Here is a 22,810-nt window from a genome sequence, read left to right as displayed (position 1 = left end):
GTGCGCGGTGGTGGCGTGGCCTGCTGATGGTCGGCCCTGCCGTGGGTGGCGCGGACGCTGTGCACCGTATCGCTGCGAAGGGAGCATGTCGGCGTGGATGGAAGTGACGGATGAATAGAGGAAGTTACAGGTGAAGGAGAGCAAGGTGGGCGAAGGATAATGGAATATGCAACTCACTGAGAGCCTTGGCCCCAAAACTGGTATTTCTGTGGCCCGATTCGTGCGGTGCTGTAATGAAGCAGCAAGCATGGATGCGAGCCCAGCACGGTTTGGTGGCTGGGCTGTCAGGCGCGGAGTTGGGCTTTCCAATTGGGAAGTACTGATCCATAGCCTACACGTATGGGCAGAGGCGACGTTCTGGACAAAGTACGACTTGTGAAGCATAGCCATGCAGGAGCCGATTAGCAGCATCCGACTCGGAGCAGACGTGGCGGAGGGTCGAAGTGAGCCTGCACCGAAAGCGGCCGACAGCGTGTGATTTCGGATCTTTGGCCTATTCGTGAGCAAGCGGCTCATCTGCAGCTGCCGTCAGTCCGGACTCTACGCGTGGGACGTACCGCCGTGTTCTGGCGTGGATTCTGACTCAGAGGCATTCCATCCTATGGTCCTCAGTCGAGCGCCAGATCAGCAGAACGAGATCGACCGGGGCTGGGATCCGGTTCTGGATGAGCACTGCTTCCCACACCTGAACGGCTCCAGCAGCGCTTCCGCCCCGCGCGTGAACAGCCCTTTCGGTGCTGGTTCTGGCTCGCCGATTTAGACGCTGGATGGTTTCGGCGCGCCACTGACTGGCCCATTCCTGAGCCAGTCTAGATGCCTGCAGAATTGCATAGGCGACATTATGACCAAGGACCGGAAAGAGCGCGGGAGTATGTTCATACCCTTGGAGAGGCGAAGCAGCAAGGTCTCGCATCGTCGTGGACCAGTTCTAGGGTGCGTCCATTCTGGTGGACTTCCATTCTGGTGTGCGTCAATACGACTTTTCGGCCTGCTCAGAGCCAACCGCAGTCGTTTCCACCCCACATGAACACAGGCAGACATTGCACTGGCGAACGAGCACGAGCGGTTCCGGCGGCGGCATGTCCACCGCAGTACGCCTTGACGAGTACGTGCTGCCAAACCACATGGATCTATGCAGTCCGTGCTACAATACGAGAGCGAGTGACCGCACGAGCGCGGAATCAGGGCGCAGGGTCATGGAAAACTACGGGCGGCGACGACGATTTGCCATTCAAGAAGCACGGCGAAGCAGAGGGCAAAGTGCTATGTATGTACGTATGTATTCGCCAATATATTCCATTCATCTAGTCTTCGCGTCTCTGCATTGGCTCTGCTTACGGGGTCGGGACTGCCCGATCCGCGCGAGCAGGTTCGTAGCCAGCACCACGTACAGGCGCAGAGGCCGGCTTCGCTGGCCGCACTGCCACTAGCAGGTGCAGGGAAAAACCTCGGTACATGAGATGTTTGAATGTAGGAGGAAAATTTGGGTGGTACAGGCGGCGGGAGATGACTCGAACCGCAGACGCCAGAGCCGGGCTCGATACCACTCAGCAGGAGATGCTCGACTGGATGAGTGGCAGAGCCCGTTGGATTATCCGGCAGGAGATGACTCGGACTGCCGGAGCCCAACGAAAAACCCAACCCCAGGAGGTAGTAAGTCGCTGAAAGGAAGGGTGCCCCAGGAGGTAATAAGTCGCTGAAAGGCAGAGCCAACCCCAGGAGGTAGTAAGTCTCTGAAAGGCAAACCCAACCCCAGGAGGTAGTAAGTCGCTGGAGGGAAGGGGGTGATCCAAAAGGATGCACAAGGAAAGGAAGAAGAAAAAAAACCTTGACTGTGCTGGAGAAGATCGCCTTTATAGTCGTGTCGACGGCCAAGGTATGTCAAGGTGGGCCCTACGCACATGCTGTGTGTGGTTCCTGCCCATGTCTTCCGTCTGGCAATTCGGCTCCTCTACAGACGTCCACTGCCATCCCAGCCACCGCTACGGCACAACCGGCGACATGAGTGACTCTCCTCCAAAGCTGGCTATGCACCTCTCGGGGAGTGTTTTCTGGTCCCTTCTGCGAGTGTCACGGCTCCAGGATCTATTCCTGCATCTATGTCCCTCTTCGCCTCCTGGGCCATGTTTGTCCCTCCCTCTCTTTTTCCTCTTTTTCTCCCTTGCTTCCCTCTCGCTCCCTTTCTCGCTCCGCTCGCCCCTCTCGCCCATTCCTTCGCCCTCTCTCGTTCCCTCGTCTCTCTCGTCTCTCTCGTTCCCTCGTCCCGTCGCCCTCTCGCCCTCTCTCGTCCCCTCTCTTGTTCCCTCGTTCTCTCCCTCTCGTTCTCTCCCTCTCACTCTCCTTCCACTTCCCCTCGTTCCGCCTCTCTCTTTTCCCCTCCTTCGCTTCCCATCTCCTCTTGCTGCCACTACGCTTACCTACTTTACGCTCATTGTCTGATACCCCCTCACTCGTCTTCCATAAGTAGACTGCTCCACCGTCACATTGCCAGTCAGCGAATATGCCCGCTGTCGCACGATGCGCTCAACGTCGACTTCGTGACTCGAATTCCCCAACAGTATCCGGCCGCAATCCCTACAACCTCGAGGCGCGACCGCCACCATTTCGAGGCCACAACGGAGGCCATAACGGAACGGCCGTCACATAGTAAACGTACCTGGTCGTGCATGGCCAGGAAGCACCCTATCGGCGTTTGGACCTCCAAGACGCAGGCAGTGGGGATTGCCTATAATACTACGCGGAGGATTCAATCTGAGGGCGCAAGGCCAGCGACTACCATGGTCCGGCTATCCATGCAACAGGACCAACGCAGGAGGCTCTGCGAGCCACGGAAGAGTTCCAATTTAGCATTTGGGCCCACCCACGCAATTGCTCCCAATACCAACCGGCGGTCGGCTTTGGCCTAGTGGCAGCGCCCGACGAAGACGTCGCATAACTCCTAACAGTTTGCTCGGCTGTTCTGGCGTAGTTACGGCAGGTGGACAAATGGCTGGCTGGACGGAATGGCGGAGACTAGCTCCGATGTTCGTAGGCTCCTTCTACTTCCTACCGAATGCACCATGATGGCCGACTTCTTGCGACTTGTTTCCTAGAGTATCCGAGCGCCTGCATTGATTGACTAGTGGCGATGGGTACGATGGGGCTTCTGTGTGCTCCATTTACCCCGGCCATTGCTCGCTAGTGAGACTTGTCGCGACCCATACGATAGCCCTGCCGCAAGACCAGTCGCTCCACACCCCAATGGGTCGGTCAGAGCAGAAGCCGGCCCGAGTAGTCCAGTTAACTCTAATGCGACTTCCATTCTCTTGCCTCCAACATTGTGACGAAATAACAACAATGACAGCCCGGACGATAAGCAATCGAGTACGGGGCGGCGACGCTCGAAGTCGCTTCGTTGGTTTTCTCTTCCAGTGCAGTGCCATACCCCGCAGCAGCGACGATTGACCGTCCCCGGATGCAGACATGACCGTGATGGCCGCTGATTGGGTTCCGACTACACGGACCGCAATTTCGCGTTCAGCAGAATGCCACTATCCGGCTAGGCTCGGCGTGGCAGCATTCTAGCTTACGCTTGGCGCAATGAACCCTGCCGCCTCTGCTGTTGGTTGGTTGCCTACGGTCGGGAGAGAACAGGACTCGGCACGAGTCATGCAAGAAGACAGCCGGAATGCCGCCAGGTTGCTATGGCCTACCCAGCGCTTGCCTACCGATGCGGCCTAATAACTGCAGGCTTTCTCCCAGCGCAGCCAATGTCGGGGCACTCGGACCAGACAAGTGACGCAGATACCCCGTTCGCAAGATGCAATCCAGATAGGAAACGAACTGGGCCAACAAAGAGCCTGAGCGTGCTGTAGCCAGATGCAAGACACAGAGCAACTGCTAAACTACATACCACCTCTGCGGCTGTCCCACAAGCCGAACGACCCATGCTCCAAGGACGTGTTTCCCTACCGGTTCGGCATGCCGAGCATGCTTGCACTCATTCCAGTCATGCCATTTTCTGTAACGGTGCTGCGTGATGACTGTTGGCTGACGGCCAGTTGGGAGGTGACGGGGAACATCTGTGTCAAAAAAAACGAGCTATAAGACGATAAGCGCAGTTCTACCTGAGCCGCCTACCAATAGCAGCGCCATGTCATGCCAAACCAGGCGTCATACCTAATCTCCAAGCTGAGTTCTCCGCATAAAATCTTCAACGTAGACGAGTTTACGCCCACGCGAGACAAGGTGAGCACCACACGAAAACGGTGCAGTGGCCATGCTCTGTCCCGTCCTAGCTCGTTTAGCATCTTTGCCTTCACCACATCTTGAGGCGCAACAAGGTGACATTGTACTGGCCAACACCTGCTGCACAGCGTCTTGCCTGGATACTATCGCCAATCGCCAGCCGCCGACCTGCCGCATCGGATTTTGCTCACCTGATCGGATCCTACACCCAATGTGGGAGCTACAATGTGGAGACGTTCATGCGCATTCGGGTGTTCCAATGAACGCCAAGGATGCGGAGGCCTTCCCCGCTCCTAGTTCAGGTATGTGACTGGCACGCCCTGGTGACGCATGCAAGGCGGATCCAGCGTCCAAGGGACACCTAAGCGAGGCCTGGCCCTGGGAACACCAGTACAACCGAATGCAGAACAAGAAGAGTAGACCTCTCGATCTCTCAGAGGCGCCGAATCACGGGCAAAGACACAGGTAAGTGGGTAAAATATACAATTGAACTTCTGCAACGCACCTACGTCACGAAAGTCCCGACGCACCGCGTCTCGTCAACACTCCTAGAGCACATCTGCCGTACTGGTAAAGCACCCTGGTAAAGCACCCTGGGCAAGCACCCTGGGCAAGACCGGATATGAGCCCGCTATAAAAGCCCGACATCACTGGAGACCTACTGATTGTTGTACATCTTGTCCTTGATTTTGCGAAACAACTTCCCAAAATCTTCCTAACTAAGCGCAATCTCTGCTAGCGCAGCATAAGCGCTGACACACTATTGGAAATCGCACCACATTCGGTAGAAGAGGGGTAACCCAAACCCCTCGAACACGCCTTCCTTCGGACCGAGCTGGAGCTGGATCGCCGCTCACCCTTGGCCAGCAGTTCGCCATAGCATCCTCGTCAAGCCGCCCGGCGAGCGCTGGCAATCGGCGCGAGGTTCCGTGCCAGGATGAGGACTGGGAACGCGCAGGCCTGTGAAAAGCAGGTTGGAAGAGTTGCGACAGACATGTCCACCATGGGCCACCACTTCGTCACACTGAAATCGGTTCGATAATGTAGTCCTTTCGATATGACCTCGCTCCATGACCCGTGTCACAATCCTCAGCCGTCGGATGGAGTGGATTGACCACGCCGCTGCATCTCGTCTCGGTGATGCACGTTACAGCTCGATTGTCGGTGATTGTCGGGGATTGTCGGTTGCTCGGGCATTCCGAAGGGAGGAATGTGTCCCGACAGATTGGGTCACTAGAGAAAGGGAGGCAAGGGGAGGCAAGTGGTCTTTATAACAGCAGGACAGGTCCAACCAAATGGGCAGCGCATGGCGCTAATTCGAGATCAGCTGGTGCTAACCCCACCCGATGGGCCAATGGGTGTTCGGCCTGTGCCGGCCAAGCAGTCGAACTGTGCAGGTCGTAGCTGCTTTGGGCATCGTGCCAGTGCGCGGACCGCCTTTTGATTGTCTGTCACCCAATAGACATTGGATTTTGCTCATGCTGCGCCTGTATGTCATGTCGACTTTTTCCAGCTTTCGTGTTTACCATGCTCAAGTTGATTGACTGCCACCGTCAGAGGGCCATCACTCGAAGTCGTCCGGAGCGGTCTATCTGAATCTAATGACCTTGGCGGAGGTTAGACTTGGGAGACGACAGCTGTCTCTGTAGTCTCTGTAGTCTCTGTAGTCTCTGTAGTCTCTGTAGTCTCTGTAGTCTCTGTAGTCTGTGTAGTCTGTAGTCTCCTCGTAGTTGTGACGGAGCCACCATGAGCAAAAACGCAAGCCCCTTCAAGATGACTGTACAGTGCCGTGCCCGACCTGTGCTTCTCACTGCTTCGCACCATCTCAGCGTCGGGGTCGTCTCTACCTGCCATTCCAGGAATAGCGGACCTTCCTGGAAGTCAGTGTCTACCGTGGCAGCTAGAAGCGACCTGTGTCGCGAAGAGCCTGAGGGTTGAATCCGCCCACTCGGCCAGCCAAGCTGAACGGGAGCCGACAGTCGCAAGAGTTTGACAAAGGATTTTTCTGGTGTAAGCTAGTTCAGTCCTTACGACATACCCAGCGTTCGAGGGCAGCCGAAATGCATCTGGCCGTACTCGTACGCAGTCCCGGAGTAGCTCGGGGTCACTGTACGCCGAATCCCCCGTGCTGCTGTTCTGGTTCGTACTTCCCCGTATCTCTGGGCAAAGCACACTCGTTTTGCACCGTTTCCTGATGATGCTACCGAAAGCTACTCCGATATTCCAGGCTTCGTACCTCGAGGTCCAGTAACCAGAAGTGACCAGCCCAATACAGTACAGTACCCAACCTGCCATTTATGGGTTGATCATGTTGCGAAGCTACCGCTTTCTCGATTAGGAAGTGCTTCTTGGCAGCCGGTCTAACCATGTTGCGTCAAATCCCATGCTGGCGTAGCTATGGTCCCGTACAGACGTACCGTAAACGACCTGCCGTATTACAGTATGCAGAAGAAACGGCCCTCGCAACGTTTGTACCGCTTGCGGCGCCCATTGACATGCTAGTTGCCAGCGGACGTCTGAAAACGGACGTGGCCCATGCCAGAGTACCAAATGCTTCCAGTGGTGGCTGTAGAAGTGCGCTTTCGCGGTCGCGCTGGTCATCTACGCTTGTGAAGTCCTTTGCTACGGCCTACTCCAGATTGGATACTTGGTCAACATGTGAGATGTCATCGGTGCCTGCTTGCCACGCGTAGCGACCGCCATACTGCTCATACGGCCCATACGGCCTATACGGCTGGTGACCCTTGCTGTCCACTTCGTGGTAGCTTTTGGCTGGCACGGCTAGCACAAGTTCTGACCGCATGGCTGGACTTCGCCGACGACTCAATTCCGCCGCTTCCAATGTGTATGGGCCCCTCGTGGCTGCCGAAGTGCTTCTGTGGCTCGTTGCTTTGGGCTAGTTCGGTCCGTTCACGAGAGGTAGCAGAAACGCATCTGGTTGTTCTCCCAGATACTCAAATAGTAGCATGCGCTCCTTGTACCCGAAAGCCTCCATGCAGCTCTTCTGGCTCGTACCTACCAGTATCATAGCTCAGCTATCTGCACCTGTTTCTGGCCATGCTACCTGAAGCGACTTCCGGTCCTATTGGGTTCGTACCTCAAGGTACAGTCGTCAAAAGAGACCGGTGCAGTACTGACGGTGTGACTTACGTGCAGTTCATCTTGCGAAGCTAGACTCTCGATCAGGAAATGCCTTTTCGTAGTCGGTCGAAAGTTATCTCTCCAGCTCTGCGTCGTTAAGCGGCGGTAGGGCAGATGTCGACCTCAGGACGCAGAGCTGCTGGTGGCGCCGCCGGTCCAAAGGAGCAAAGCCAGCGAACAGCAGCGTCGATATTGTTGTGCTCCGTTGTTGGCCGTGTCGCACTTGCTGGCTCACACGAGGCACTTTCAGGTCCCTCCAATTCCCACCGAGTAGTATGCAGAAATGGTACTGAGAGGCCCAACTACCATTCTGGTCCGCCCGATCGGATTATTCAATTGTACCATTATCGACGTGGTGCGCCGATTCGAATGGAGCGCGAATCATCCAGTAACATGCAATACTGTCTTTTGCTGCGTAAGCTCGAAGAGTCTCACGGGCTGGTTTCAGTCCTGAGTTTGGTTGGCCTGATTCTAATGCAGAATCGGAACCGTCCTCAAGTGGCACTCAGAGACGGAATGGACGCCGGACGGACAATTTGTGATGCAGCTCATGTTCTGGTGCGCAGGACAGAGCCTGACGTTCCCACCGCTCTGCTTGTACCGTTCTGGCAAAGGTAGGTCGCCTCGGAGCCTGAATCATTCAGCAGCGTATTCTCTATCGCCGCATCCGTCGAGAGCTCAAAGATCCTCGCGCGCTGTTTCGGATGCTGGCTTCATAGTTGCCTGCAGACCTGTTGGCCCTACCGTCGGAGTGCAGTGTCGGAAGAGTAGCAATGGCGCACTAGCGCACTAGCGCACTAGCGGGCCAGGTCTAGAACCCACCGTTCTTAGCGTAGAGCCGGTTCGCGAGCCTGCGTCATTTGAGAACCAACTGCCCAATCCTCCTGAACTGCGCAACTTCTCCTCAAGACGCGTCGAAGAGAAGCTGGCCCGGGATCCCCTCTCGCCAACATGGGCTCGGAACCGGATCAGCAGCTGCATTGGCGACGTTCGCCCAACTCGAACTCATCATGCCATCCCCATTTGACACCCGCAAGCCAAGTGTGACTACAGTATATCTACCGTTACGCGGGACGCTATTGAAGCTCCATGGACACCAGGAATATGCTCCAAGAGAGTCCAGCAAGTTACCCGAACCGTATTAGTAGCTAGGCCTCCGTCATGGTCCATACCAAGGCGCAGAAAGACAAGGTTCGCAAGAGCGGCTTGTCGTTGCAGAACAAGACAAAAGACCTCGGGCGGTTCTGCGACGTCTTCAGCGCGCTTGCGTACTGGAACCCGACGCACGAGCGGATGGAGACGGCGATGCACGTCGCACGCGGGCAGCAGGTGCCGGACCTCAACAGGATTGTCCGTCCCCAGTCCCACTTACCGTTCCATCGAGTGTATTCAGCTCTGTTACTAACAGCCGCAGTTTCGAGGATCAGCCGCGTGCCATGCGAGACCGAGCCACGGCCGAGCGACGCGATCGAGCGGCCAAGTCGAAGCCATCAATTTCGAGGCCCAGGCGGATGCCAACGACGACGCGAATGCCGTTGCTTGCATAGACAGCGATGCGGATGCCGAGTACGAAACCGACCCCGAGTATATTGCAGCAGTTCCCGCTGCCGCGGCGGAGCCTCTGTCTATCTACGACGTCATCCCCGACGATGACGGCGGGACTGTCATTCTCAACAGTCCGATGAGACAGAAGGGTCCGAGGCAGCTGCCTTCGCCGCGAAGGCCGCAAGGTAAGCATGATTCTCGTCTATTGACTACATAGTCGACTGGCCGTTGACGCTCATCATACAGCAGGCACTCCAGGTTCCCAACCGACAGTGGAACGGCAGCTCGCTCGTACCGAGCCCAGCTCCACGACGAACACTGCACCAGCCGCGGCGACGAATGCAGGTGCTTGGCCAGCACCCACAAGATACCCCGACCACGGCGCGATGGATGCGTCGCTGCAGAGAGCTGTGCGTTTGGACAGCCGGGTGCCAGCTAGAAGACCCTTGGCGCCGATCATGTCGACTCAACCACGGCGGTGCCCTCCCAGAATGGTGGGAAACGGTGTACAGCTGTCACGGAGCAGTGGGCAACGCTGTTGCGTCATCATTTTCTGCATAGATTGGCTCACCCCTTGGTGGTTTTGCCTATTCTGAAGATCTAAGCCTAATTTAGTATGGCTAAAAGCTTGAAATGGCTTCATAAAAGATGTGCAACGCAAATAACGTACCACGCTAGAAATAGACTCTGATCTACCCCTAAAAGGCAACGCTCGTGGCGCCTTCCCCTTCTAGGAGCTCGAAAACTGTAAAAGACGAGCTCGCAACGAGGGGTGAAAAGGCACCTCGTTGCGAGCTTGGATGTTTGTATGTGAATCATATACAAACATCCAAACGTCAACAATGGACGAGAACCAAGTCTGAAAAGCAGCTTTCTGATACGCTGTAAGTGCTGCGCTTCTAGTGCTTAAAAGCACACGCCAACAGCCTAGCGAGCGTCACATCATACACGCCAATGGACCAATAGGAGCTCGAGAGGTTGCCGACGAGATGTTGAAAGCCCCTGACAGGGTGTTTTTCGACCTCTTTAGGATGAGACCTTCCACCTTTCGAAAGCTCGTGCATTAGCTACAGAGAGCGGGTCTCGAAGGCTCGAGGTATGAGACTGTTGATCAGAAGGTGTTGATCTTTCTGTACATCATCGCCCACAACAGCTCAGAGACAGACGGCCGATCGCTTCCAAATCGCCCAAAGCTCCGTCTCGGCGGCCTTCCAAAAGGTTCTGCTGGTGATGGTGAAGCTATTCCAAGCCTTCGTACGTCTGTCGGAAGAGGGGTATGTCTCGAAGGAGGTCGAACTGAGCCAGAAGAGGTCGGTGTTCAATGGCTGTATTGGGGCAATCGACGGGACTTTGGTGCGTGCGCACATCCCCCAGAAGCACCAACGCAACTGGCGTAGCAGGAAGGGGATGGTTCATCAGAACGTGTTCGCCGCCGTACGTATGGATGGAACGTTCAGCTACGTACTAGCCGGAGCGGAGGGTAGTATGAATGTCTCGACGTTGCTTAATCATGCGCTCGCTCATGGGTTCACCATACCCCCCAACCGGTTTTACCTAGCAGACGCTGGGTTCGGAAGGCAGGAAGGCATAATTCAGCCATACTACGGCATCCGGTACCACCTCCAAGAGTGGCGTGAAGGTAACAGGGGACCGGAGACCGCAGAAGAGCTGTATAACCTCCGGCAAAGTGGCTCGAGGATCATCGTCGAACAGGTGATCGGCATGATCAAGAGGAAGTGGAAAATACTGCGAGAGACTGCGCCGGAATACGGCCTGCGTACGCAGATGAGGATCGTGTATGCCGTATGTGGCCTCCATAACTTTATATGCCGAGACGGAGAGGAAGAGGTCGACGAGGAGGCTGACCTGCCTAGGTGGCAGAGAGACCAGCTGGAGCAGGCTCGGCAACGCTGCGAGAGGCTTGAAGGCATGCTGCCGCCGGAGATTCGAGAGCAGATCGTGAGAGCCTCATGGACAGCTTATTTAGAAGAGAAAAGGCGTCGAGAGAGGAGGGTGGATTGACGTTTGGTGGTCTGCTCTCGCATGTTAGCAACTTCTCAGGAATATGTGGATTTTGGTGTGAAAATCGATGGGGTCTGAGAATTATTAAAGTTGTTGAGGCTCATCGTCAAAGGCTACGCCCATACCTATTTGAGGCATAGATTAACCTCCGCTTGACGAATTTTAAGCCGGAAAACGCTGATTCTGGGCGGAATTGATTGATAAAGCGTATTAATCGCGAAAGAAGGCAGAAAAAGAGGTTGCGCGTGTGTTGTTGAGGTGTTATTGTAGTTGACGTTGTTGATCAAGCCAAAATGCTGTGAATCGGCTCCAATTGACCAGAAATAGCTTAAATCGGCGTTTTGGGGCCTGTTGGCTGCTAAGAGGCCTGAAAATCAACGCTTTAGTGGGCCCAACAAGCCTAAAACAACAGCAACAACAGGCCAGAAATCGTCGAATTGGCCGATCAAAGCAACACTCGCAACAAGCCATAAAATGGCCTCAAATCAACACTTATAACAGCATACAACAGCATTTAAAGGCAGATCAGCTGTATTTGCTTAAAGTGGCCTAATCCACACTAAGATCAACAACAACAGCTGCTGCCGAGAGCACGGATCTCTCCTTTTAAACCTCCCTCCAACAACAACAACAGCAGCTGCGAGCGAGAGCGCTGGTCTCCCCTTTTCAACCTCTTTCTGGTCAACCTCGCCGTCTTGATGCATTTCCACACGCATCTTCCTGCCGGCTATAAAAAAAATCATCTCCTCGGCGTCGGTCATCCCCGTGAGAATCGTATGTATCTTCATACATGCTGTGATACGGTGTCTCGGCCATGTATGGGGTGATCATTCGTTGTAAAAACAAGCTCGCCTGTAGCCGCACTCCAATCCTTCGTCAGCCCTTGGATTCGGCAACGGTGACGTAGGTCTTGCTACGCCGAAACCCAACGACTTGGGCATGGCCTAGTTTTAGTGGTTAATGAGTCGGCTCCACTAGAACAAGTGCGAGGATATGGAAATAGAAGCCGGTCACCGAGCGGTGCCCATGGCTTCGGAATTACGTGTCACTACTTGTACTTTGCGGGATGTGCGCAAGATTGCGTCACAGTTACAATTACAGCCTGGAGCCCACCGCCTGGCGTCCCAGGGGATTGTTTCGAATATGGCCTCCATAATTCAGGTACCCGATGGCTGCAAAGGTCGCAGTGACGTATTGGACCCCCGCACTTATATGGGGAGCTCATATCAATAAAAGGCATAGCTAGACATGAGCCTAACCTTTGAGAAGCGTACCCAACCCAAAAGAAAAGATCATATCGTCCGGATTTCTTATGTACTGGAATAAAACAAGACGACTTCAAGTTATTCGCTAAGTTGCTAAACAGGCTTGGTAAATATGTCAATTGAACAAGGGACGCGGCCGCAACTCCATGCGCCGCCCGGCGCAACAGCCAAGATCTCCATTATCGACTCTACCATGAGCATCCGCAACGAACAGTTAGAGAGCAAGCTTCTAATGCCGCCGCTCGAGGATCTGCGCATAATACAGCCTACCACAACGTGGTGCTTCTTGATTGAACAGCTCAGCGACGGCATGGGTAGCGGCTTGGAGAACGACGCGGCGCCGGTGGGGGAAAAGGAAAAAGGCCGTCTGGGATCTTGGGGCACCCACCCATCCTGACGCGGTCTACTCTCCTCAAGTCCTGCGAGATATAGCCGACGGAGGATGGGAGATTGGCCAGGACAAAAGCGTAGCGGACATACTGAAGGAAGGCAGTGTGGATCCGCAAGAGGTGGATAGTGTGATTTGGAGGTGAGTTCTGGCCCTTTTTATTCCTCATGTCCATTCACCTGTTATGGAAAGATTGGTTTGGCACGGCTTTTGGCTCCTCGGTGAGCATGGAAAATATTTGATACTTTAAACTAGTATAAGAAAAAGACAATCTCGATGATTAGGAGTCGGTTTCTGGCTTGGTCAAAGGTATTGAGTGGCTGGACAGCTAAAAGGGGGCAACCAAGGAATTGACGAAAGCACAAAGGAAAACGAACTGATCTGGCCTACTGACTGTGAGAACAATAGTCACCACCACTTCGACCACATTGGCGATCCGAATACTTTTCCCAAATCCACAGAAATTGTCGTCGGTACAGGGTTCACCAAAGCGCACCTTCCGGGCTACCCCACGAACCCCAAGAGCGAGTTGCGAGACGATTATTTCGAGTAAGCACTTCCGCAATACCTTTGGGAAGGTCATCCACTCCTATCAGCTTTATGGTACTGATCCCATAGAAAACTTAGAGGTCGTAAACTGCACGAGGTGGACTTCGGCTCCTCGATGCTTGAGATCGGCGGTTTCCGCGCCATCGACTTCTTTGCAGACGGCTCCTTTTACTTACTAGATACGCCCGGCCACGCCGTGGGGCACATGTCTGGCCTGGTACGAACCACCGCCGCGGTCGCAGGGGATGAAGAAGACACCTTCATCTTCCTCGGTGGCGACATCTGTCACCACGGAGGCGAGCTGCATCCGTCCCCGCAGCTCCCCATGCCCACCGCTGCATCTGCGCCACCCGACGAGATTCCCAACGAAGTGTTGCACGCCGTCGCGCAGGTAATCGCCTCTCACGGAACCTGTCCGGGAGGCCAAAATCCGAGCTCTGCCACATCTGTCTTGGATATGCTGCGCCAGCTGCTCCGCGACCTCAGCACGGCCCGTGGACGAGGGTGTAGCGGCGACACCGAGGAGCAGCAGCCCTTATTCGACACCAACTTAGGTCACAACCTGGCGCAGGCGATGCAGACGCTACGGCGGACGCATGCATCCTTCGATGCCGCCGACAACGTCTGGTGCGTCTTCGCGCACGACATGTCCCCTGCGCGGCGTCGTTGACGCCAAAGGCGGGCTGTTTCCGGCCCGAGACGCAAACCACTGGAAACGGCGCGGGTGGGACCGGAGTACACAGTGGCGATCCTTGCGGGATCTGGTGTCCGCCGTCGAGGCAGTGGCGCCCAAGGGAAATGGGACTGAATCGAATTAGGGTGGGGGAGTGAATTCAAAGTAAAACGGGCCACTTGCTGGATACTGATAGTCGTGCCGGGTTAATGTGGCACGGGGAAGGTGACGTGACACATGGTTCCTTAAATGAATATGGTGATTCGTGGCAAGGCCTTTGACTATGCCCAATGCCGTTCTTTTTGTGGCTTTACCACGTTGACCCACTTTGTGTACGGCAAGATATGTTGTGTGATATACTTATGGGCAATTAGCCTCACGGTCCGTCGCCAACCGACCCCAGAAGCCGGGCTCGACCCCATAGCAAAGGCGATCGGCAATGGCCCATCCTAACACCGAGTGAGATCGAAAAGGCTATCCCGCAAAAGGATACAGCCCCAGGGAAGGATCGCATTAACTGGCGGATCATCCGAGAAGCGCACGCGACCATCCCGCACGTGTTCTACAAAGCCTACAAAGCCTTGTTCCACAGTGGCTACCACCCTGCAGCGTGGAAGACCGCGACAGGGATCGTTTTACCAAAGCGCAACAAGCCCGACTATTCTAGGCCCAAGGCCTATCGGCCCATCTCGCTCCTGCCATGCCTAAGCAAGCTCCTCGAGAAGCTTTTTGTCAATCGGCTGGCGTACTTGGCAAACGTCGAGCTGGACCTGCTAGAGAGCTCGCAGGTCGGCGGCAGGAAACAACGCTCGGCCATGGACGCTGCCCTACTCTTACAACACTACATCGAGCGGCACCGCCAGAAAAAGAAGATCACCACCGTGATCTTCCTCGACATACTGGGCGCATCCGACTTGGTCCACCCAGAAAAGCTGGTCCAGATCCTCCAGAAGCTCCATCTGCCCGACGAGCTGATCCGCTGGGCCACTCACTTTCTCTGCGGGCGCAAAATCAGACTGCTGTTCAACGGCCAGCTTTCCAAATCCTACGCAGTTTCGGGGCTGCCACAGGGTTCCCCTGTTTCCCCGATCCTCTTCTTGCTGTATGTCCGCTTTGTCAGCGCACAGAATGGCATGCTACAGCTGTCGTACATGGACGACTTCGCCCTCGCAGCAAGCTCGACGTCGACGCAGAAGAACTGCCGGGTGCTTCATGACGCCCTAACACGACTCTTCGACAAGGCCGACAAAGCGGGCGCGAACTTCGAAGTGGAAAAAACAGCGCTGATCCACTTCCACCGTGGTAGACAACCCCTGCTGGACACCATAATGATCCAGGACGCCGAGGTGATACCCAAGCCCGTGGTTCGCTGGCTCGGCATCTGGTTCGATTCTGGGCTGACGTTTCGGACCCACGTAGAAAAGCGACTGACCCTAGCCAACGGAGCTCTCCAAGGCATCCAGCGCATCGCCCGCCAGCGAAGAGGGCTCGGGCTGAATGCCCTGCGCCAGTTATACGTGGCCTGTGTAAGCTCGGTGGCCGACTATGGATCCCTGCTCTGGTTCGGACGAAGAGGTTGCCAGTCCCTGTGGGAGCAGTACCAGAAGCTCCAGAACCAAGCACTGGCCACGATCACGGGAGCTTTCCCCAGGTCGCCGACCAAGGCACTGGAGGTCGAAGCTGCCCTCCTCCCGCCGGAATGTAGACACATGAAGCTCGTATACTAGTATGCACTTCGCTTCATTAAGCTACCCCACAACCACCCCGTCAAACAAGCCTTTACCAACGGACCACGAAACCAACCTGCTCTGGGGAACAACTGCAACTACGGTCTTTCTCAAACCCCAACGTCCTACCCCACACAACTTCAGTCCCCCATTGTCTTGCTGAAGAGTCTTTCGAAGTCACAAATCATAGAGAGGATAGACCAATCTTGGTTCCCGCCATGGTACAGCCCGCTCCTGCACCCAGTTATACTCAGCGTGGGAAAAGAGGAGGCAGCGAAGAGACATCGTGAACTCCTCCGAACGATCCCGCAGCACACAGTCATCATCTACACGGATGGCTCTTTCGACACCCGAGGGAATACAACGAGGTCCGCAGCGGGCCTCTGTTCCCTTGCTCCGCACACGAGAGCAGCCAAATGCTACTCCTGGAATCTGGGCCCAGGCCTCCGGATTGCGGAAGCAGAGCTCACATGCATACACAAAGCCCTACGAATTGTCCGATCGTGGAACGCTTCCTGCTACATCTTTACCGACAGCCAGGTCGCGCTCCGCCAGACACAAGGAACTAGCTATCTGGCCAGGCAAGTGAACAGCATTGCAGAATCTCTCCAACATCCTGTCCACCTCCATTGGTGTCCGGCGCATTGTGGGACCCGGGGCAACGAGATAGCCGACAAGCTAGCGAAGAAGGGGCTTCAGAAGCCTCTCCCACGACACGATCGGCAAGACCACTTTGTGTCCCTCAGCTGGCTGAAGAGTCAGATCCACCAAAAGGTGAAAGAAAGATGGAAGCAGCTGTGGGACCTCGGAGAACAGAATGAAAGCCATGGCCGACGCGTTCACGGCCTGGGGAAGCAGTACCGATTGCTGACTAGAAGGCCGCCAAAGTTTGCAATGAAGCCCTTCGACTACTCTGGATTTCCTCGGAGTGTCACGTCCGCGTATATTCAACTACGCACAGGCATCGGACACATAGCAACTTACTTACACCTCATAGGGAAAACCGACTCCGACGTCTGTAGGTATTGCGCAAGAACGAGGCAGACGACAACGCAGCTCCTACTCTACTGTCGGCACTTCAGCAGGCAGCGACAGCAGCTACGGAGGCAGCTCATGGGGCTCCTCTCACAACTACCGTCCTTTTCACTACCATGCGTGGACGGGTAGCTCTGCTCTCGTTTCTACGGGAAACAAAGCTTCCCTTTTGCTAACTACAACGAACAGGCTATGCATGGACAGCAAGTTGAGCGATGGAATTTCCGGATTTTACTCTCCTGGGTTCAAAGGAGTAAGCCCTCTTCAGGGCTAGGTTTGTCATAGTGTCTGTCATAGCTAGGTAGCTGCATACGGACAATAAACTTGATTCAAAAAAAACTCAAAAAAAAAACTCGGGAACGGTGCTTACTATATTGTGTCACGATCAGAGACTTGATAGATGGGCGCGTTAGGTGAGCTTCCTGGATGCTGACTTGGGGGTTTAGATATTCGAAGATGGCACGTAGCTCAGGCTGTTCGACGATGGAAAAGGGCTGATTCTGGGCGACGATCCATGCCACAAGCAGCTGCTGGAATCGCTTTCTATCAAACATCTTTACCAGCTTGTTAGTAACCGCCTGTTTAACGGGGACCTCCGGCGTTAGACTCATAACGCGCGATGCTCTGTAGTGGCCTTGGCGACCTGCTTCTTTTTTTCTCCTCTCGCAACTTGGGCTTATCGGGTGGCGCCAGCACGAAGTGCTTCGTATACAGGTGACCAGCAGCGTTCTGGAGGCCGGATGGATGGATATTTTTGGGCAATGGGTTATTGGCGATGATACACTGCTTGCAAACCTAGCGCCTGCTATCGCGGTTTTGGATATCGTAGCTAAATTGCTACAGCCACGAGCTGGTATCTCGCACGCGTTCAGAGAAGGCAAAGCCTGGGAAGTGCCTGAAAAGCGCGGCCTCGTGGCCTTGGTTCGTTATCGGAATGGAATCGGCAGCGGCACGGTAGATAGGCATCTTAAGGGTGTTGATGAGCATAGTAGAACGGCGCGTCTGGAGTAGTGAGAGGGCTGGTAAGTAAACAAAGGTTAGATTGAGCAGCGTGCTAACATCAATTTTAGTTAGAGTAAGTTACCACCAAAGTCAAGGGATCTAGTTTCGGCATCTTCCGTGTTACCCCTGGATACGAATACGAGACCGCCCTCTACCCCCAAAACAGTCGAAAACACCATAAAACCATCGTCAACTACAGCGACATACTTACAAATCCACCAAATCCACCTATTTACCCCAATGGGAATTGCTAGTTTGGTTGATGAGTCATCAGCCGGGCGCCTGGTGGATTGATTTACGGTGTGGTGGGTTACACCATGGGGTTTATCAAGGTGTAGATGGTGAGGTTGTTTCCAGCCTTGGCCTATGCCTCGGAACGATCCATTCCGTTTTTAGGTTCGTGTATAATAGGAGAGAAACCACAGGGGGAATACCAGAACGAAACTTAGAAAAGATACGGAGATGGGAAGGAATACGATGGCTCAATCACGATACAAGTACGCATATACCCCTACGTGTGCCATACCCCTGCGCCCACGAACGTGGGTAGTCCACCTCGACCTCAAGCCGCGGGATGGTACCCTGGCCGCCCAGCGAGGCAAACAGCCTGGCCAAATCGTCACCGCCCCGGTAGCTGGCGAGGTCCCAGCTCTCCTCGCCAAACCAGGCCCGCTTGACTGTGGCTCGCAGAGCCAGACGCCGCCCGTCATCGTCATCTGAGGAGGGGTGGCACAGCCCATGGACGCACAGGGGTGCTTGAGGCGTCGCGACGTCGGCGGCCCTTAAATTATCGAAGGCGTGCGGGTTGCGAACGTAAGCGAGGGCGGCGTCCTGCAGGCGACCAGCGAGGGGCGCACCGTCTCGAGGATGCGCGCCGAGGAGTGGTGGAGCCAGGTGATGGTGAGGCGGACATCTTGCAGGCTGGTGGGCGTAACAGACAGGCGCGCGTTATTGCTGCTATTGGAATTGCTATAAGTATGATTAGTAGGTGTTATGGCTTGGTGGTATTGTTGTTGCTGCTGCTGCGGCTGCAAGTGGCGAGAAGCCCCCTGACGGCCCCACTGTGATGTTCAGGGGCCCGCCATTCTCGCTCATATGAGTCGGACCCAGTAGCACTCCTGGTGGTGGCGGAGAATCTGACGGGGATGGTTCGTGAGGCATGGAGGCTTGTTGAGATGGCGGAGGCGGAGGTAGGGGCATCGCTCCGTGACTACATAATTAGCTATCGAGTCCAATACGATGTTACTGGACAGTATGCACATGTTATTTATGACAATACACCAAATTAGTAACTCGATTCGAAATATTACTGTGTAGAACTCGTCAGGCATCTTCCATTTTGATGTTGAATAGGGAGTTCCTCTTGGCATCAGGAGACCTTGGCCCGACCATCCAGTCCTGCATCGCCAGCCACTCGCTCCAATTCATTTCCGCAATAACGATTTCCTTCTCCGTGACATTCTGGAGCGACCGGAGAAACGGAATGCACTGCTCCTCCCCCATGTCGTAATGTGCTTTCACGTCGAGCCAGCTCGCGCTCTTGGCAGCAAACAGGAAGTTCCGGCGTTCCACCTTGTGCATTGGACCTACACCCACGGCCCAGCTATCACCAAAAAACATATGCAGCACTGCGGGAAAGTCCAATCCCGTCACCACGAGACGTCGTATGTAGGGATTGAGGGGAGACGCTTGTAGGCGGCTGGTTACTCGGCATGGGCGTTGGAGGGTTGCCAGCTGCAGGGGGGCGAGCCGCCCATCCTCGAAGTGAGCACGCGATTATGTTCTTTTTGAAACGGGAGCTGGATGTTGATGAATGCCGCTACGGCATGGACGGACGGAGAGTGCTGCACATAGTCCAAGAAGTAGCTAGTACACGACTGGAAGTGTGGGTACCATTCGAGTATGTCGAACTGGTTGTGATTTTCTTCCACCGGGAAGGAACTCGATGGAGGGTCTTCGGACAGCCACCCCATGCTCCCGTGGCTGATGCGGACGGCTGTGCTGGGGGCTGGGCTGGCTGATAGTGGAACATGGGAAATGGGGATGTTCCACCACCTCCATTTTGATAAAAGACATGGAGTTGATCGATGTTTTAGGACTTAGGCGCAGATATCATAGAGGTTCGAGTGGGTTATAGAATTGGGGGCAACCGCGGCGAACTTGAAGGATACCCCGCACCAAAAGTAACGGTTAGGTAGCAATCTAATACGCCAAATCAGTGCCGAGCAAGCTAGTACGGGCGATGGAGGCCTAAGCATTGGGTATGTGGACAGCAGCGGCCAAGTGCTGGTTGCAACCAACACTACAAGAGAAACTTTCGGCACTGGGAAGTTTCCTCGTTATAGAACAACAACGGATGGCGATTTGGGAAAATTGCGAAAGTGGTAGAATGCAGACTGTGAATGGATGGTGGCAAGCGAATTCACATAGGAGATATAGTTTTTGAGAAAAAACAAAATCAGGGACCCATTGATAGTCAGAAGCTAGCTGTGAAAGAGAAGGGATCACTCCCCCTGACCATGGCTGATTATTGCATTGCTAGTTGTGAGCTAGCGATGTTGGCTAGAAAAAGCACGTACAATGAGTCGAAGGGTGTGCACACGCTGAAGCGCAAATATCGGGCTACAGTACTTCATTAGCCACCAACATCGTAGGAAGCTATATTGGAAGGGTAAACCACCAACGACCACTTGGAAATGGCAGACCGCTACCCAGGGTGTAGCTGCTTGTTTCCTCATTTGGAGTAGCGAGAACAGCAAAACGAAGCAAGCGGCATAATTAATTTCCAGCCTTCGGTTGGCACAGTTCCGATGCCTACAACGAAACGTAAAGACAAGCACTGACAAACTTTCCAGCTTTAATCCGTGGCATTAGTAGCTGTTCGCCCCTGTGCCCCGTAGAACAATTGTAACTTTTTACCTTTCGAGCCGACTTCCGAGAACCGTACCAGCCAGTATATTACACCTCTCTATCGTCAAGGCGGCAGCCCAGCAGAGCACCAAAGGCGGAAGAGTGCCAAGGGCCAGCGCCATGAATCACTGCTGTGGCTCATGCTCCGATTCTCTCTCTATGCACAAAAAGGCAACCCGAATCTGCCAGGACAATTTATTGTCGGATTTCATTAAGCGAAGGGGATCAAGTGAGTAGCGGGGCTATTTGAGGCAGTATTGGTCTGTTGCAGAATCAAGAAGATGAGGAAATGATCAAAGGAATATTTTGGGAATAGGGTGAAGAGAGAACGGAGAGTAATACACCGATTCTTAAAGAAATGGACAGTAAGAGAGTTGTATATACTGTAACGAACCAACTTGAGAACAGGATTAACATAACCCACGGTCCAACTGACCATCTTCCTCATCATGGTTGCCCTTTGGTTTCCTGACTTTTGGTGGAGCAGGCAAACTATCTATGGTAATCGCCTTAAGCATAGCGTATTGGTCTCATGGTCCGTTGGTAAGGGTTTTGCTTGACAGGGTGGTTTGCTGGGGTAGCTGATGAAGCGAAGTGCATACTGGTATGCGAGCTTCATGTGCCTGCATTCCGGCGGGAGGAGAGCAGCTTCGACTTCCAGTGCCTTGGTCGGTGACCTGGGGAAAGCTCCGTGATCGTGGCCAAGTGCTTGGTTCTGGGCCTCTGGTACTGCTTCCACAGGGATTGGCAGCCTCTTCGTCAGAACCAGAGCAGGGATCCATATCTACCGATGGCGGCGTCTTCGGGCTTCCTTGAGGCTGTTGCTATATTGGGCCGGTGGCCGAGCCCAAGTCGGTTCTGATTATGGACAATGCTCGATTCCACCGATCCGATAAATTGAGCGGATGTGCGACGAAGCCGGCGTGGTCTTATTGTACCTCCGCCGTACTCACCCGACCTCAACCCTACTGAAGAGAGTACTTCGCCGAGCTGAAGCGATTCATTAAGCGTCACTGGCAAGAGTTTGCGGATGCGCTAGAGCTAAGCTTTATGGCATTCCTAGACTGGTGTGTTCAGGCAGTGGGTGGTAGAGAGCGTAGTGCACAGGGTCATTTTCGACATGCTGGTATACGAAACGTCGCGCAGCACCCATCTTGATGCCTTTCTGTTCATACAATGTAGCGTCCTGGGCTTCGTATACCAACTCAAGATCAAGGCCTTCCTCTAAAGTGATGTCTGAATCTTCTGATATTCTAGTTTGAGATCCATCCGCGTCACCTTTGAACCAAGCCAGTTGCAATACTCCTGGACGGACTCATCGAGAGGACCAGGAATTAAGTTGGTAAGCGTCTTCGACGATGAGCCCGCACTCGACGATGGGCCACCAACAGTTGTACCAGGCAGCACATTGGTGATGTTGATAGGCAGGCACTTCCCTTGTATAGGTTTACTTTGTCGTTCCATCTTCTGTTGATCCTCCACGTAGAGCAGGTCACGCATATCTTGAGGCACATCGTCATGCGTCTCTAACGCGTTACCGTCTTGCATGTACTCAGCGGGCGCGCCGAAGATGAGCGCCCTCGGTTTGTATCTCTTCTTTGTTTCACTGTCCCGCCAGCAGTATGGGCCTAATAGGCAAGGGAGCTCCCGAGCTTATCGCATAAGGGTACGCACACGACGCCATGGAAGAGGAGTTCACCTGAAGAATCAACGTGCCCGTCAAGCTCGTGGAGCATCAAGTTGGTCGACGATCCATTTCGATATCGTCCTCGGCCGCGTGGTCTGCTGTGATGGACCTGCTTCGGGTGTTGTCTCCGTATAATTGAAAAGAGATGGTAATACAAAGCTGTTCCGACGCGCAAACGGATAGCTCCAACTTCGAAGCTGTTTCTCTAAAGTAGCCCAGTTAATATCCAGTCCGTCGTAACGTTTCTTCAATTTTCGCTTGCCAGTCACGGACTCGACCATCCTAATATCTTCCACTTGGAAGGATCTGATAATAGGAGCTTCTTCGTGACGACATTCTCGAGTTTTCGCTGTAGACTGGATTCCCAAAGTTCCCGCGGCGAAAGCGACGTCTTATCGTGTCTTCGGCTTTACTTCTACGATTGAGAGTAACCTTCCATTCGACGTCATATCGGATGTGATTCCACGATCGGCTTCGTCGGTTGGATGTATCTCTAGTCCCGTTGGATGACGCGAATGTAGGGTTCCTTGCTGAAAGTCTTCGCACTCCGACTCGATCGATTGCTAGGTTGGGTCTGAATCACGCCAAGGTGAATCCGGGTGCGGGGCTTTGGCTGTAAAACGAGTCTTGCATTTGCGA

General features: G+C 54.3%; 6 protein-coding genes across 6 annotated transcripts; 2 read left to right on the top strand and 4 right to left on the bottom strand.

Annotated features, from left to right (window-relative positions):
• Positions 1-10,143: 10,143 nt before the first annotated feature.
• Positions 10,144-10,935, top strand: PG998_014170 (uncharacterized protein; the record flags this gene model as incomplete). The annotated part of the gene is made up of 1 exon (XM_066880986.1): positions 10,144-10,935. One exon carries the CDS (start codon positions 10,144-10,146, stop codon positions 10,933-10,935), a length of 792 nt encoding a protein of 263 aa, XP_066723838.1.
• Positions 10,936-12,312: 1,377 nt separating this feature from the next.
• On the top strand, positions 12,313-13,807 carry PG998_014169 (uncharacterized protein; the record flags this gene model as incomplete). The annotated part of the gene is made up of 4 exons (XM_066880985.1): positions 12,313-12,565; positions 12,618-12,729; positions 12,997-13,137; positions 13,207-13,807. The coding sequence occupies 4 exons, from the start codon at positions 12,313-12,315 to the stop codon at positions 13,805-13,807; spliced, it is 1,107 nt and encodes a 368-aa protein (XP_066723837.1).
• A 3,602-nt stretch (positions 13,808-17,409) lies between these two features.
• PG998_014168 (uncharacterized protein) lies at positions 17,410-17,686 on the bottom strand (the record flags this gene model as incomplete). Its single annotated transcript, XM_066880984.1, has 2 exons — positions 17,410-17,574; positions 17,657-17,686. The coding sequence occupies 2 exons, from the start codon at positions 17,684-17,686 to the stop codon at positions 17,410-17,412; spliced, it is 195 nt and encodes a 64-aa protein (XP_066723836.1).
• A 374-nt stretch (positions 17,687-18,060) lies between these two features.
• On the bottom strand, positions 18,061-18,669 carry PG998_014167 (uncharacterized protein; the record flags this gene model as incomplete). The annotated part of the gene is made up of 3 exons (XM_066880983.1): positions 18,061-18,405; positions 18,432-18,543; positions 18,629-18,669. 3 exons carry the CDS (start codon positions 18,667-18,669, stop codon positions 18,061-18,063), a joined length of 498 nt encoding a protein of 165 aa, XP_066723835.1.
• Positions 18,670-18,897: 228 nt separating this feature from the next.
• Positions 18,898-19,155, bottom strand: PG998_014166 (uncharacterized protein; the record flags this gene model as incomplete). The annotated part of the gene is made up of 1 exon (XM_066880982.1): positions 18,898-19,155. One exon carries the CDS (start codon positions 19,153-19,155, stop codon positions 18,898-18,900), a length of 258 nt encoding a protein of 85 aa, XP_066723834.1.
• A 2,553-nt stretch (positions 19,156-21,708) lies between these two features.
• PG998_014165 (uncharacterized protein) lies at positions 21,709-22,032 on the bottom strand (the record flags this gene model as incomplete). The annotated part of the gene is made up of 1 exon (XM_066880981.1): positions 21,709-22,032. One exon carries the CDS (start codon positions 22,030-22,032, stop codon positions 21,709-21,711), a length of 324 nt encoding a protein of 107 aa, XP_066723833.1.
• Positions 22,033-22,810: the final 778 nt, after the last annotated feature.

This window comes from Apiospora kogelbergensis, assembly GCF_038363985.1.
Source record: "Apiospora kogelbergensis strain CBS 113332 chromosome Unknown utg000010l_segment0_segment0, whole genome shotgun sequence".
NCBI lineage: Eukaryota > Fungi > Ascomycota > Sordariomycetes > Amphisphaeriales > Apiosporaceae > Apiospora > Apiospora kogelbergensis.
Note: the sequence above shows the minus strand (reverse complement) of the source record. Positions and strands in the feature narration are given on the sequence as shown.